This window comes from Canis lupus, chromosome 15 (genome assembly GCF_003254725.2).
Source record: "Canis lupus dingo isolate Sandy chromosome 15, ASM325472v2, whole genome shotgun sequence".
NCBI classification, from domain to species: domain Eukaryota; kingdom Metazoa; phylum Chordata; class Mammalia; order Carnivora; family Canidae; genus Canis; species Canis lupus.
In genome coordinates, this window is record NC_064257.1 from 10467952 (window position 1) to 10485658 (window position 17707).

At 33.1% G+C, this 17707-nt stretch overlaps 1 protein-coding gene across 5 annotated transcripts in view; it reads left to right on the top strand.

Moving 5' to 3' along the window:
- FAF1 (Fas associated factor 1) overlaps nucleotides 1-17707 on the top strand; it is a 460703-nt gene that overhangs the window by 221316 nt on the left and 221680 nt on the right. For all 5 annotated transcript variants that reach the window (XM_025420121.3, XM_025420122.3, XM_049094402.1 and 2 more), the window contains one exon: nucleotides 6423-6528. In XM_025420121.3, the coding sequence (XP_025275906.1) occupies nucleotides 6423-6528 (106 nt within the window). The remainder of the gene's footprint in view (nucleotides 1-6422; nucleotides 6529-17707) is intronic.

The window sequence follows — 17707 nt, forward strand, 5'->3', positions numbered from 1 at the left end:
TATAGTTCCTGCTCTTGTATCCTCCCCACCAATTTTAAGTATCTTATTTATTTATTTAGAGGGAGAGAATGTGAGTGAGGGGAAGGACAGAGAGAGAGAGAATCCCAAGCAGATTCTGTGCTGAGTGTGGAGCCTGATGTGGGGCTTGATCCTGCAACCCCAAGACCATGACCTGACCCGAAATCAAGACTCAGAAGTTCAACTGACTAAACCACCCAGGCATTTGCCCCGCACCCCCCTCCGCCCCCTGCAACCGAGACTCCCCTTCTGCCTACCAATTTTAAAATGAAGAAGCTGGTTAGGGGAATTATGAGATGGTATATATGAAAATATCATGCACTATGTCTACTAATTGCTTAAAAATGTTAATGTTCATTGTATTATACTGTATTGTATTTTTTTTGCAAATAGCCACTAGCTTTTTTTTTTTTTTTAAAGATTTTATTTATTTATTCATGAGAGAGACAGATTGAGAGAGACGCAGAGACACAGGCAGAGGGAGAAGCAGGCTCCATGCAGGGAGCCCAACGTGGGACTTGATCCTGGGTCTCCAGGATCACGCCCTGGGCTGAGGGCGGCGCTAAACCGCTGAGCCACCCGGGCTTGCCAAATAGCCACTAGCTTAAAGCTTGGAACAGTGTATGTGATTCTTATTATGGTTTAAACATTAATTTCACTCTGAGTTTGAAGGTAGGGTAATGGTAAGTTTTAAGAGCCTTTGTCTGTTTATAGAAACGAAATCATCTTCTTGTTGGTAAATGCAAATATTTTTAACCGAAAGGAAAATCATGATGAATAAAAAATTTAAAACTTTACAATGAGAATAGATGTTCTATTGAAACCATTTCTTGCTTTGGGTGAAAATTCAAATTGTTTTCCAGAAGGTTGTACATTTGCCTATACCTATCCTTCTACCTCTAATTGAAGAGAAAACATACTATTAAAAAAATCGTTTCATGTTATTTCTCACCTACCCACTTTGGTTGGCAGTCATCCTCAGAGCCACTCTAAAGGTCAAAAGTTGAAGTAGCATGAATGACTTTGCATTTTGAAGGTAAAAGAGAAGCTGCTTGAAGGTGAATTAACTGAGGCTAACTATCCTAATCAACCATTAGAAGACACTTAGAAAATTGCTCCTAGGTGCAACAGCTAAGGTGAGGACTCACTTCATTCTGCTGAGTTATAGCTAGAATCAGTTGCCTAGATAATATTTTAGCAATAAAGCCTTTGCAAATTATGCCAATCACCACAGTAAATTCTTTACAGCTTTTAGCCCTATTTCAATCCCCACCTCCCCAAACCCTTTGAGAAAACCAAGAAACAAAACTTGCTCAGTTCACATGCCAGCCTCTGTGGGAAGCCACTGTGGTTAAATTTAGGAATTCTTCTTCTTTATTTCCTTAGCATCTTAGGAGAAGTGGTTATTAGAGTTCTTAGCAAACAGTATTAAAGATGAGTTGTAAGTTTGTCTGCCAATCTCTCAATAAATTCAGTGAAGGCAGAACTGTGATTTTACTGGGTTCCCTTCCCCAGGACTTGGAGGACAAATCTTGAGTTAGACCTGGATCACTTTTACTTATTTTGTGTATTTTGTATGTGTCATTAGGCAAGTAGAGTAACATCAGTTTTCTCTTCCATAAAATGAAGAATGATAATCCTAACTTCATAAAGTTGACGTGAAGTTCTTAATGCCTGATACGTAGTAGAACTCATTAAGGGCTAGTCATCATTGTTAATTGCTAAGTGAATGAGTCAGGCTGGAGTCTGAGGTCACAGGTAGTACCCTCAGCTTACTCTTCCAGATGAACAATTCTCACAAGGAGCATGACTACACTATATCAATCCCAAGCAAGACCTGTATAAAAAAGAACATTGTGAGTGAGTCTGGATAGTATTAGGCATTACATACAATTGTGTTCAATGCATCAAAAAAGTTTTATTCTTTATGAACTCTTGTGGAGGAATGGAATTAAAACATGAAAAATTACTGCCACAGAAACACCCATAGATCCTTTTATTAATGTTTCATTATCATTGTAAGATTTTAAAGCATGGGTACCCCTCAAAAGTATTCTGTTTCCAGTAAGTTCTATGAGAAACCACTTAAAACTAACATGCAATGCAAATTCCCACTTGGCTTTCTAAAATTTAGTATTCATAGTTCTATGAAGGATTATTATCCTTTTCCTGAAGAGGAAACTGAGAATTTACAGTAAATTCTGTAATGTACCTGAGCTGAAATCAAGAGTTGGACGCTTAACCAGCTGGGCCACCCAGATGCCCCAAAAGTGATGTTCTTCCAAAGTAGTCTGACAGTTAATACTGGTCCTGGCAGACCTTTTTGCAAAGTTATTGCACAAGTCTGCCAGTCAAAATCAGAAACATACCTAAGCAATTGTGTAAAGGCAAGCACTAAAAGTATTAATGATGTATGTAGATTCACATGTAAAGATAAAGGAGGATCTATATAATAATCAAGACTTGCAGAATTCTGAGCCTTGCTTTTCAAGCTCCCATACTGGTGGTCTTTAATTTTTTAAAGTTTTCTTTTTTTTTTTTTTTAAGTTTTCTTTTTTACAAACCTTTCTTCACATCTTCTTATACTTCTTCCTCATTGCTTTCTACACTTTTCTCTATATTCTCTGGTCTCCATCTCTGCTCAAATTGGTCTGTGCCTGAAATCATTCTGCATATCTACTTGTTAAATTACTGTCCATCCTTCAAATTACTTCAAAGTTCTGTCTTTCTTCACAGTCCTCAGGTGTCTTTTAAATTCTGAATAGTCTATCTTGACTGTTACAAATAATAGAATCAAATAATTATAGAAAGAATTAATTGTGAACTCTTCATCTTTGTATCTCCAAAGCAGCTTAGCCATTTTGGGAGGTAGGATACTGATGTGTAAAGAACATGGAATTAAAGATAGTTTAGAAACTGGATTTCATCTTTTTGTAGCTGCATGACCTTGGGCAATTACATAACTTTTCTGATCCACATTTTGTGAATAAAGTGGCACTTCACAGACTCAAAAAATGAGAATTAGTAGTTCCATATATATGCAGTTCAGAACATGCAAAACTATTCTTTTTTTTTTTTGCAAAACTATTCTATAACTGTTTATAGGATTCAGTTATATCACTTTTTAATATGCTAGTTGCCAAGGGAAATACTGATGAGTAATAAGATATTTATCCTCAAAAGGCTAATAGTCTTGAATTAAGGACTTCTACACATGAAACAAAGCAAACTGTACAGAATATACTATAACTAAGTATTAAATGAATTATATGATAGAGAAATTCAGAGAAGAGAGAGTCTAAAATAAATAAAAATGGTAGACCATGAGTTGGCCTGAAAGCTGTGTAGTATTGGTGGGGTAGCTGTGGAAGATGAGAACAACATGAACAGAAATTGAATTGAGTATGATGTGATGTTTCTGTCATGAGAAGTAGAAGTTAGCCAAGCTCTAGAGCAAAAGTCAAATTTTAGAGAATAGTTGGGAAGTAGGTCTACCTGTGAAAGGCCTTGAAACTCCAAGTAGGCTTTCTGTTACTTGCCGCTTTGACCCTAAATTAACTTAATATACAGATATTGAACATTGACCCAACCTACTATTTGAGCCTCATTACTCTCTTCTCATGCAGTCATAATGAACTTTTCACAATTTCCTGAAAATGTGATTTTTCTGACCTTAGTGCATTTGATGTCTCAACATCACTTGACATAATTGCTCATGCCCTCCTAATCGAAACAATTACTGCAGTCTAGTTACTAGACTTTCTTGATCTTTCTCTTAACTCACTGACCATTTATCATTCTCCTTTGCTCTGACTCTTCTGCTTGATTTCAAATGATTGGAATGTGTAGGACTCCATCCCGGCCTCTCTCCTTTTCTCTAAGCAATGTATTTCTCTAGGTTATTTCTTTCACCCACAAAATCTAAATACGGTCTTTGTGCTATGAATTCTGCTGTAAGCTGGCTTCGTTGACCATCACCTGTGTACAACTGTACGTGAGATCTCTTTTTAGATGTCTAATAGGCATCTTAAACTTAATATATCCAAAACTTCACTCTTAGTTTCCCCACCCAACCTGTTCTTACCCCAGTTTTCCTTGTTAAATGTAATTCCCTCCTTCCATTTGCTTAGACCAGAAACTTGGGAATATGTTTTCTCTCATTTCATTAGTAATTTGTCTGGCTTCTACCTCTAAAAGACATCTGAACCTGACAGCTCTTCACCCTCTTTGCCCCTAGTAGTTCAAGTCACCACTTCTTGCTGGGACTAGCCTCCTAAGTCTCCTAACTCTCCCTGCCTTTACATTTTATTCACCATAGCCCAGGCAGCCAGAATAATATTGTATACATGTAAACGTAAGTCAGTTCTTAACTATTTCCCTGCGTAAAACCTCCAGTGGTTTCCCCTTGCAATTACTATAAATATCAAGTTCTTTACTATGGTCTGTAAGGACCTACATGCTCAGACTGCTGCTATCTCTTTCTTATCATACCAGCCTCAACTTAAATGGCACTTCCTCAGAGATGCCTTCCCTAACTATTATGTTGAAAATAATTCCCTTCATCCTGCCCCTCTGTTACTTTTTAATTGTAATCTGTTTTATTTCCTTCACAACACTTAGTATTCTCTAAAAAACATTTATTTGGTTATTTTCTGTCTCCTTTAGTGGAATGTAAATTACATGAAAGCAGGGATCATGTTTTTCTTGTTCACTACTGTATCCCTGGCAGTTAGAACCTAGATAGGTGCTCAATAAATACATGTCAACTGAGTGAATGAATGTCCTGTGTTGTTCTACTTATTATTTCCTTGTCTAAAAAGTGCGACCCTTCTCTCTTTCCCAAATGAAGCAAAAATTTCATGCCTTACAAATGACAAACACAAAGGTCCTACTTATCCTTTATATTTCAACTTATATCTTTCTTCTCCTCTGAAGCTTTCCCTAACCATTTCCCTCTTTCACTGAGACAGTTAAGTGCTTCCTTCTCAGTTTTCATTATCTCACCCCCCCACCCCACCCAACCTGTTCCTACCTATTTTTTTTTTTTGTACCTATTACATTTTACTTTGGCTATTTATGTATCTGTCTACCCTTCTTAGACTGAGAAGTTTTTAATGGACAGAATCTATGCATTTATTTGGGTTGGTTTCTTTCGCACATGGAATAATGCAGACATTGACTTAATGTGATAACTACATGAATCAAAATCAAAATCTTAATCCCCTAGTAGTTTTCCAGAAAGCAGTATTGCTTTGTGAAATACAAAGATGAATAAGACTTTTTCTGGAAATTTACAATTTATTCATTGTTCAATAAATATTTATCTACACTGTGACAGGCATTATGCTTAAGTGCTAAGGATACAGTGACAAAGAATCCTACTTAAACTCTTTTAATTTGGTATCATTTCCTTTGATTTTGATCAATAATATTTCATGCTATGTATTGCTGTTTCCTAGGTATTTTTAGTCTGTAATTAATCTAGGAACTCCATAGGAGACAACGGGACAGACAGATTAACTGCCTAATCCTAATCTTATGTATGTTTATCACATGGTTACAGAATAGCAAAGGAGGAGTAACGGAGGCTAGAACTGTATACCATACTGAAATTGTTTTCCCAATTCCATAAGCATGGCACAATTATACTCAAGGCTGCCAGTATAGATTATTCATACAGAATAGAGGCAGATTTTTATTTTCAGTGTTGATAATGCTTAAACAAATTAATATTGTCATAAACAAATAGAACTATGACTTAGGTTTCTTAGTTTATGTGCTTAATTTCATTTACTCTTCATGGTTCTGATACCTTTCTAACATTTTTTGGTTAATGTTGCTCTTAATTCCCCAATTTCTAAATTCTATGTATTTCTGATTCCTAAGTGAAAGCACAGACATTTTGAAGTAATTTTGATATAGCAATTAAAGTTCAGTAGATGTCAGTATCTTCTGAATTTTTACTAAAACCATATTTCTAATCTAATACAACATTCATGAGTTTTATATTTCTGTTCTTCTAAAACCATTTCACTTGGATTTGAACTAAAGCCTTTGAATATGCATCTTAGTAACATATTTGGAATTTTATATAATTGAAAAATTTGATTCTCTTGGAGGAAATACTTAGACAATAGCATATATCTTCTAGAAAATTCTTATGTATGCAAAATGTTTAGAATTGAAGTTTAAAAACACCTTGGTAGAGAAAGAGTTAACAGATTAGCTCCCCTTGGTTGCTCTCAGCATGTTCTCTTGCCTTTAGGAGCTGCAAAGATGATAACATTGGGCCCGGACATGCCTGTGTGGAGGTTATGGTACTCCTGGGGTTTTTGCAGCTAGCTGTAAAGCAAGCTAGAACATGTTCATCTCAGAGTTCCTTGTTTTTCTTTCAACCCTTTCAGTGCCCTGCAGGAGTCATTAAATCAAAACTTCATGCTGATCATCACCCACCGAGAAGTCCAGCGGGAGTACAACCTGAACTTCTCAGGAAGCAGTACTATTCAAGAGGTGAGTTATGTCTCACAGCTAAGGAATAAAGGTAGCTCATTATAGCTAATGTTGACCCTGTTAAAGAGGGCTTATCTGTTCTAGTTGGAAACTCTCTTTATGTTTCATTATTGGGTTCTTAATTTTAATTAACTGGAGCATCAATGATTACTGTAGATATATTAAATGACTTGACCTAGAAAGATAGATGTTGTAAATGGGAGCTCTTGATAACTCTTAAAATAGTCAACTTGAAAACTTGCTTAAAAATAACTCATTGTTATATAATATATTTTATGGTTTTTTTAGTAATGATTCAAAATATTAATTTGGAAATTGTTGACAGCATGCATTTTCGAACATGTTTATATTTTATTTGAAAGGTTGCTCTCAAATATATTATTTATATTGTGTACCCTGTCTTTTTTCCAAAAGGAGTTTCAGGAGGATTTTCTTAAGTAGCTCAATCCCAATGTTAGGCAATATTCGTGAGGTGCTTTTGGAGACTGTCAGTCTTTAGCTTGGAATATCTGAGAAGAGTCTATTTATAGTGTCAATATTTTCCTCAGTGTGGCCAACCAGGGCCACTGTTTCAAAAATGAACTGCCCCCAAGAGAGTTAAGGTACCTTTTTGCCTGTGGCCCCACCCACTTGAAAGCCAGTAGTTTATCTCCATGGCAGAAAAATGTATAAGGCTTTGACAGTACTTATGTTTAGAAACACTGAAATGATGATTATGACACATTACCTCTTATTAGTTGTGAAAACAATTGTTTGTCTAATTTTTATAAAGATAATTAATTATGCTTAACTTGAATTATTTCAGAAATTTTTTCCTGGACTACATCGCTTAAGATAATTATTAATATCATATTGAAAGAATGAGTTGATTTCACCCAGTCATTTTTCAGACATATATGAATTGTTTTGGTAGTGGTTAGAATATTAATGGTTTCCTTTTTGGATGTTTTGTCAATGAATTTCAACTTCTGAATTTGGCATAAGTAGCTCATTGTTTGAAGTTTATTTTCTCTCTTTATCACTTGAATAGTTTGTTGATTAGTAATTAAAATCTTTAATATTTTTCTTGGCCCCAAGTTTGAATCGTAAGTTTGAGTTATTTTTTCCCCAGGATTTTAAACATATTGATTGCCATTTCATTTTAACCTCTATAATAATGGGTGTTCTAGTCTCTAAATTTTTAATTCCTTGGAGAATCATTGTTGTTTTTACATTAGAAATAATGCTTAACTATGACTCTATTGCATATTTATTCTGGTAACTTCATGGTAGTAAAATTTAAATTATATACTGGATGTAATTAAGGAAATTTATTTTTGTAACAACTCCATTTTAATCAAGAAAAGCAAAAATAATACAAAATAAATTTCATTCTGTTGTTGATTTACTTTTTTGAATTGAAGACTAATATAATGCATGATGGATAAATATACACTGTTTTATTTTTCTTTCTGATTGAAATTTTATAACCAAAATTTCTATTTTTTTCTACAGTTTTTTTGAACATTTCTATAGTTTGAGTGTGTTTCAACTTTCTCCCACAAGAGGGCAGAAAGGACTATTAAACTGATAGTCAAAATGTCATTCGGTGTTTTCAAATTAGCTTCTCTTATATTAACAAAAAGGAGCATAATGGCCAAGTTATTGTTTGATTTACAGATAATTGGCATATTGCAGGGAGGAGACTTAATTTCACCCTTTTAAATTAAACAGGGAGATTTAAAAAGACATAAAATATTCATTAATGTTCGGTGATTATAAAGTAGTGGCATATATTTATTTTGCCTTTATTACTGTTTCGATGGGAAAATACTGCAAATATTTCCGAAATCGAGTTGGCCATACTGACAAGTTGAAATGTTTAAGCAGCGTTAATGCAATCTGCTCACACCTGATATCCTATGCAGAATGATTCAAAATGACTACATCAATTATTAAAAGAAATATTTAAAATTCTGTAAATGTGCCATTGTGCGCCACAGTTGGCTGAAACTGTTCTCCATGGCCTGCTATTTAGATTATCAAATATATTTTAAGCTTCAAGGACTTGTAAACAGTAAACCTTTTTCAAATGTCCCAGAAATATTTTTGTAGAGATAGATATTCTTATATATTTCTTCACAAGAGTTTGGTTTCTTCTTTTTCTCCCCCCACCCCCTTTTAAATTAATTAATTTAAAAATAATATTTTGAAATGCTAGGTGCCAGGACAAAATAAATGCGATTTCTAGTATCAGTGCTTTTTGTGAGACAGGTGCTTGTAGACCCTTTTATTCTGTACAATTTAGAAAAAAGAATATGTATTATAATCTCTGGGCCTAGGATCACACTCTGTAAGCCTAATCCTAAGATTTTTCTTCTTCAACCTCTGGAATATTTGGAGACCAAGGGAATGACTCAGGAGGAATAGATGCTCTTATGCTACAGCCATGCAACCCACAGTGACACTCAAGTATATGCCTTTTTTGTTGTATGATTGAAAGTCAGTTTGCAACACAATAAAAATACAAAGTTGATATGATTTTGCAGTATGATTTTATAAATGTTAGAATTTTTGCTATTAATGTGGAAGCTTAATGATTCCATATATCCTAAATTATAAATTAATTTCTGTCATCAGTTTTAGAAGTCTCTTTTCAGTATTGTTTAATAGTTCCAAGAATGAATTCTGACCAATATATGAGGGAAAGGAAGAAAATAACCCCTGATTTTTTTCCAGGGTAGGAATTACTATTTTGTTATAGGTGAAAAATCAGCCCATTTTTTGGTATTTTTAAATTTTGAAAGTCTTGTGTATATAAAAAAAGCTTTTGTAATATTTTTCCCTCAAAGAGAAATTTCCATTAAATAGGGTTGAAAAAGACATGATGATTTCAGCTTTTAACTAGACAAAATATACTTTTTTAAATATTGAATTAGAAAATAGAACTTAGATGCAGTTTGAATTTCAAATAAACTCTTCATTGACCATATGTTCATGCAAGTTAGTGGTGATAAACCGATACTTGTGCAAGTGTTTGTTCATTCTGGCTCTGTGGTCTCTTGCCTCACAATGCATGACTTATGTCCTTTGGGTGCCCTGGATTTTAATTTAAGCTAGTTAGATATTGAGGGGTATTTTAAGCTCTTTACAAATCATTCCACTTACATTATCTTTCTATTTGAAGAAAAGGCAGTAATAGTATAAAAAAGGTCAGACTGGAAAGTTGCAAGTAGTCATGAGAATAAAAATCCTTTCTCATTTTCCATTTCAACAAATAGTTTGTGAAATTATCAGGTAATATGACAATTATTTGTGACAATCTGTCTTTCCACCATTTTGGGTCCTGAAGTAGTTACTTGCCACACTTTAAAACAGTGAATTTCTTTGAAAATTTAAGTGAGTTTACCTTATTTTACTGAATTTTCTACATTGAGAATTCAGATTTTTAACAGTTAATCATACAGATTCTAGTAATACTGTCTAATACTATTAAGATCTGTGATTACAAATGCACTTGGGATTGGTTAAATTAAGGGAAAAAAAGATTGATTTGCCTACTGTAAAATCCTAAACCCAGGTGTGGAAAAGGATATGAAGTCCCTGAAATCAAGCCAACTTTTCTTGGAAACTAATTCTTTGTTGTCCATATTACTATTGCAAAAGCTTCTTTTAGGCAAAATACCCACTTTTATTTGCAGGTGTCATACAAACTTAAGGAATACACACATGACCCAGAATAACAATGATAAGAAACCTAAGCATTCTTGGTATGGAATCATGGAGTATTACTTATCTGTTATGGCGAGAAGCATGATGAATAGCTATTGGAATTATTTAAATCCTCTTCCAAGTTTCGCTTTACTCTAAAATTCTCACTGTTCTTATTAATGTTGATTTAGTTCTTAAGGGGAATGAAAGGGAAAAATTGATGACCTATAAAGATATATCTTGCATAGAATAGTAAAATATTTCACTACTGTTACTAGTGATTGTCAAGTGAGAAGCTAATAGTTTGAATTAGCAACAAGAAGTGAACTAAATACATAAATCAGACCAGTCTTTAAAAATAATCTTGGCTAAATAATTGTGAAATTATGAGGCTAGTTTTGATTCTGCAAATTTGAAACTTTTGTTAGGTTTTTGTGCCTGTTTTTCTACTTGATACTTTCTGAATTTACTTGATTAGCATATTTCAAACCATTCTCTGATGCTGGAGACCATTAACAGTATTAAATATGTAGTTTTGGGGTTTTGTTTTTTGTTTTTTTACTGATTGTAATAATAAGCAATTTTCTGGTATTGGGTTGACTATAACTACTTAACTAACATGACCTTTCTGTAAATGTTTTAAGTATAGTTGTTTTTTGTTTGTTTGTTTGTTTTCCAGTTTGGGGGGGTGCTGGCACAGAATTGAAGAGTAGAGTAGCTGAGAATATGCGTATGCAAGAGGGTAAATTAAATTGTGTGCTTATTTAATTAAAAGTTTAAGTGGTTTATAAATTTACTTCACGGTAAATGGCATGTATAAACTCAATTACAATGAACCCATTTTAATTAGCATATATCATAGTTTGATTTTTTACAATTTGAAATCACAAATGACATCTTAGCAAGAATGAGATATAATTTCTTAAGCAATTGGGCCATGAAGCCTTTATTCAGCTTTTAGAAAAGGAGATTACAAGTTTCTTTTAAATATGCATGTATATTATTGGTTTCAAGTTGCATTTTATAATCTGTTGAAGTCATACCACTTTAAGTGATCAAATTCCTAATGACTGTCTAATAAATATTGAGGTTACCTGTGATTCTTAATAAATCATCCCCTTAGGAAATAAGTTTAAGTAATATTTACCATGCAATTGGAGCTGACAAGTCTTCTTCTCTCTCCAAAACTATTTTAGAATAATCTCTATGGGAAAATTTTCCCCCCATTTTAGGTCTATTTCTTCACCTACTTTTCAAGAGGATAGAAACAATGAAATTTTGTTAAGAATTAAGGGCAATGCTTTAGTCCTTTGTTACTTAAGATATGTGTATCCTAACATCATCTTAGCTTTCATAATCTGTGATTTGTGTGTTGGTAGTTTTGAAATGTCTGGGCTAAGAGAAATTATGTTCAGTTATCAGAAACTAATAAACATAAGACATTTTTATATGCAAGAAAAGGCAGAGAGTAAATAATTGCACTGGTGACCAATACTGTAATAATCCTGTTTTACAATATGCACTTGACAGGTTGTAATAGTGCTAATTGAAGAGACTAATTCACACTTGCTTCATTCTATTCAAAGGCAAAATCAGCAGCTTGTTTTGCTTTTGACCAGATGGTCCTCATGAACACCTACTGTGCACTTTAAGTGCTTTACTAGAATTACAAAGGCTGGGGGCTGCGTTCGACTCCAAATGATTTGAGAAGAGAGAGAGAGAGACAGAGAGAGAGAAGAGGAAAAAAACCCCTCTGTGCTCAATGGATTTGGTGCAAGTAAATTAATTCTAGTGGACCCATTACACACTGAGCCCCCTTTTCAAAGCTCTGAGCCTCCTCGCTTGCTCTGTAGCAATGAGAAAGAGAAAGAGAAAGGCAGATTACTGCAAACAGAAATAAAAAAAAGGGCTATGAAAGGGAGAAAAGAGGCCTTGAAGCCTTTCATATCATTTGAGTTTTTCAAGTGCGTTATTTTTGGGGAGGGTGGATATATGAAAAGCCAATTGGAGTTTTTTTTGTTTTAAAGTGCGCTATTTAAGCACCATGAATATAGGCGCAAGAGCAACAGTTGACTGAGTTTACTGTGGTGAAGCTTTGTGTCCGAGGATGAATCAAATTCATTATATTCAACTCTTTGTGTTTTAACATGAATGTAGGGTTAGTTTCACAAGACTGTGTCTGTTTAGGATAATTATAATTTAATATTTTCCTTTCATAAAGTTATCACTGTAGATGTCTAAAATTTTAATCAAAGCAGATTTTGTACATTGACTTTGAAGCACCCTGACAGTTTAAAATTCAAAGGAAAGCTTTTTTAGTTTTCAAAAGAAAAGAAAGGCTCATTCTAATGGCATTGAAGCAGAGATTATTATAACTAATTAGAAGTCACACATCTGTTAGCTTTTGGTTTGTGACTTACTTATGTATTTTTTGAGTAAAATATATACTTTAAAAATATATTGCTGTTACTGAGTGAACCCAAAAGGATAAAATGCACTTAATAGAGAACCATTTATTTGAGCCAACCATTTTTGCAAATTTCTACCCAGTCCCATAAAAATATATAGTATATTAAAGTCGATTAAATGTGAATGGAATTGTATAATTAATAACCTTAAATTAGAATACACTTCCAGACAAAATATTTTCACATAGTTCTTGTTAGCATAATTCTGATTGTTAACCAAAATTGTAATGACATAACAAGAAAATAGAGCAAACCGAATTTGTGTGAATTTATAGTTATTCTTATCCTTCAAGCTGTTTATGTACAATTGTAATTTGGAATATGGACACTGTAAAATAATGAATTCTTCTAAGCAATGTGGGTTAAGATACAAAGGATCACACCTAGGGCATGTCAGTAATTTTGTATGTTTTTATACTTTTAAGTTTAATTCTTGTGATACATTTTGTTGAAATAGTCTACTTTTGTTTGAGGGTGTGCTTAACACTGTAATTCAAGTTCATTTTATTATAGTTATTAGCAAAGAATATAATAAAATTATGCCAATAAGATATAACTTAAAGATAATTGTTAACAATTCATAGAGAAGACTGTTTCTAAGTTTGGCCCATCTCTTTAAATGAATGTCTAGAAATTTATACTTTAAAAGGCATGAAGCACTAATAAGCACTTATATATCAACGTATGTTAATTACATTCTTAGGAAATAAAATGTAGTAATGTAAGAACAACTACAAAAACATTTTAAGTTTTATTTTTCAAAGACTTTTAATAAAGAGGGTAGCATAACATGCCTTCTGTGATATTTAAAATAAAATTAGATTCATTTGCTATTAATGTCATTACTTTGGGCTTCATTCATTGAAATATAAATTTTGAGGTGGGGAAGAACATAAAGGGAATCCCCAAACCTTCAACCAACAAAACATATAATGAAATTTATAAGCAATGAGGTATTAATGAATTGATATCCTTTGGGAGAAAAGGATTTCTAGAAAAAATATGAATGATTAGGAAAACTTACTGAAAAAAAATTTTTTTTTTTTGCAGTGGACTGTTTAAACTGAAGGTAAGACTAGTAGATTCTCTTTCTTGTAGGTACCATAAAAAACTACCTTTAAGTCTAGAACTTCAGTTAGCAGACATGGATTGACCATGATGGTACACTTACTTAGGTAGGGCTGATTCTTTGGTTTCATAGGCATAGTAGTTGGAGCCTTTCTCCTCATGCAGAAGAGTTTATTTCAGTATTAAAATATTAACCCTAGATTCCTGAATGCCAGAGACCATGTGTCCTGTAGGGGAGGGTTGGAAAAGGCTACAATTTTTTTTTATAGACTTGATAGGTATGATGTTACTTAAGCTGAGAAATATTTTAACATTTAAGTATCCTCCAGCCATAAAATAAGAATAATAACCTCATTCTTTTCCTGAACCATCCCCAGCAAAGAGAGGGAAAAAAGAGAGAGAGAGAGAACTAAATGAAAGGATGGATAAGTGAATGTAGAGTGCTCATAAACATAACCTAGATTGAGTCAAGGTATATTAAGGCCTGCATGTTGAAAATTATTTACATGTTTATCCTTATATATCAAAGATTATTTGGTCATAACCCCTTACAACATCTGTTTATGATCATTTTTCTTTTGTCTAATGTGTTTTGGGTATAACTTAATATTGCCTAGTCAAGGAGTTCTTTTTCAAACATACTTAGTATGGAAAAATAAAACTTAAAAACCCTATAACTCAGTTTAGAGTTATATTGCCTTATTATTACTCTCAATACATTCCTTTTTTAAAAAAATATTTTTAAAAGAAAAGACTTTAAAAGCTTGTAGCAAACATTTTTTATAAATGACAAAATGTATTCCTTGCTTTGTAATCATTGCGTGACCAGACAGTAGAGTACTGGATTGTTTTAAGGTTTTTACAGCTGCAAGGCAAAAGCATCTGTTCATTGCAAAGCCGGCATTGTTTAATTTTGACACTGACTTTTCCATGCGTCTTGTACCAAGCACTGGATTAGATGCCACTAAGATGAAATTTGTTTTAAGTTGCTCCCAAAGTGCAGCTGTCCCCATATACAGCCTTGTAGCTTAACCAAAACAGGCAGACATAGGATCAATCAGAATCTTTGTACAGGGTCACCTTACTAGGCTAGAAAGGCTCAGAGAAGGAATGTTAATGATATTTATTGTGAATAACTGCAAAATTAGTCTCCAAGCTGATTTAGTGTATGTAGAAGTATACCCTTCCCCGATTTAGGGCAACAGAACCATTATTCAATATTAAGCTTTTAAACGGGAGTATAATGGTCAAATATTAAGGTGTCTATAATATACACAGGCACTGTTCTTCCTGCAATTGATTGCAAGAAAAATGATCAGTTTATTGGTCACTAAAGTATTAATCGACTGAAAATAAAACTCAATCTAAAATGGCTCTGCTAAAATCTTGAGAAGTGGACATTTTTATAGAATGATAATTTTTCTTTAATGTTTCAAGTGAATGAAAAATGAAAGAGCACCTCACTTCCCGGGTTTCCTGGGATTGTGTGAATTTCTACCCAGCTGGTCCAAATTGATTGATACAGGGCCAAATATTTGTCTGCCTACATTTCAAAGTCTATAATTTGCTAATGAATTGTGGTAATAATCTTTCATCATACATGAAAGATTTAGCCAAACAATTTGCTAAGTATGTATTTTGATCATAAAATTTTTGGACTTACACCAAGCTTTACATCTATTTTACAGCTTATGCATGGGGGTGGAGGGAGAGCAGGGGGAAAAATAATACTGAACATGAACACTTGATGGAAAGGGATGAAGGAAATGAAGGAAGAAGGTACTTTGGAGAAGAGTAATGCTGGGAAAGTCCTATGAGTGACAGTGGAAAACAAATTAGATTTGCACTTGGAGTACAAAATAGAATTTTTTTAAATGCCAGCAGTTTTAGCCTGGGTTGTCCAGAGGTATGGTATCCAGGTAGATCAAGTCAAGGAAGGAATATTTTTCTGTTTGGCTACAGCTTTTCTACATACTGATTATAGAATAATTTCCTAGAAACTTTATGCCAGGAAAGTCAAATGCCCACAAATTGAAAGTAATTGAAGGCATAAGAATAAAAGCCGGATGTTTGTTGGGGTTGATGTAGAGACTTAAAAAAAAAGAAAACAAAACAGTGAAGAAATAAATTTGATTTGACCAGTTCTAGAAGATGAGAGAGGAACCTTCTAGTTAAGCTACTGAAATGACTGTGGTTATCCAAGAAAATATTTTCTCCCTTTAAAACAAAGACTGTACAAAGGACAGTGGGGCTTATATTTGTGTGTGTGTGTGTGTGTGGGAGGTTGATATTTAGGATTAAATAACCTCCATTTGGGAAAGTGTAAATCTTAAGTATGTATTTTTGAAGTGCAACATAAGATAGATTCCAGAGAAAGCCCAGGATTAGCCAGTGGAGTGAGAGGACAAGAAAATGTTCTAAATAAGATTCTGTCCTGCATCAGTAGTTTTTGTTTCAATGTTAGAGATCATGTTAGAGAGTACCATGACTTCTTATTTGATATATTCTGAGTTTTTTTTCAAGTTGTCCGTGAGGAGAATATTTAATAATATTGATAAAGTTTGCTTTGCTTTGCACATAGGTAGTTAAAAAAGGAAAAGCAGGTAGCTAGAAAGAGAGAAACCATATTATAAAAGAGACTGAACCTTCTGTTTTATAGATTTTAAAGATACACAGCTTTAGGATTTTTACATACCCGCTAGACCTTTTATGTCACATTTCCAGAGCATTAATTTCTATCCACTTATGTAATTCTCTTTTCTCTGATAGAGCTAAGCCTGTTCTAAATATTAGTCCAGTGGATGTCTGTCCAAGATGGCACCATTGGAAACTCCTAACAACATAATAAGAAAGTTAAAGATTTATATTCCAAACTACAGCTTTATTTCAGATAAATTGAAATCTTGTCTTATAGTTGACTTTCTCATCCTCCTTCCATTTTTTGATTTTTTTCTGTTTCATCGATTTAATACTTGTCATAATTCTTTTGCAAGTATATTGTTATCACATTTATGATAGTGCAGTTAATATAGAAGAGATCCTATAATCATTATGAAAGAAAAATTATCAAAATAATATTAAATAAAAACAGTAATGAATGAGATAGTGCATTTCTGATTCTTGTTAACAACTTTATAAAAATTGCATTTCAGGAACATTAAAGTTACAGATTGTATATTGTTAAATTCAAATTATGCTGTTGCCATTTTTTTCTAGTGCTTTTCATATCCTTTTATCAAAAGCACTTTACATTTATTTACATGCCTGCATTTGCCTAAAAAAAAAGTATTTCCCACTAAGAGGTATGTTTGTAATGCCTAATAATAATTATTACTATAATAAAATATCAGTTAAACATCAGTTCATTTCTGTTGAATTGGGAGTTATTTCTCTTATGCTTCACGTTGCAAACAAGGGAATTTTAATTAAGGTGTTTTTATTTTTTTATTTTATTTATTTATTTATTTTTTAATTAAGGTGTTTTTAAAGCTGCTATTTTGTTGGGTAAAAATCTTTGTTGCTGATAACAGATATGCACATGGATCACTTTGCTTGGAATTTGAAATTTCAGAAATATATAAAATGTCTTATAAGCCCTAATTTCTGTTGGTAATTGTAATTTCAAATACTGTAACCATAATGTTTATATATAATGAATGGAGCAATATGTAGAGCATGACTAAAAGTGATTGATATATTAACATGCTTACATGTCATAAATTTAAATGAATATCCATGCCTTCAAATTAGTCATCTTTGTTATTGATATGTATATCCTCCGTTGCTCAGAAGTTATTCTAGATTTCCAGGAACTAGCTTTAGAGACAATGATGGTTTTTAATATATTCTTTTTGAATGACCTCACGTATGGGCAGTCTTTGTCCTATGAAGGAGACAAATTGATTTGTTGGACCTGCCAAAAGTAATTGGAAGTCAGATATTGGGGCAAGTGG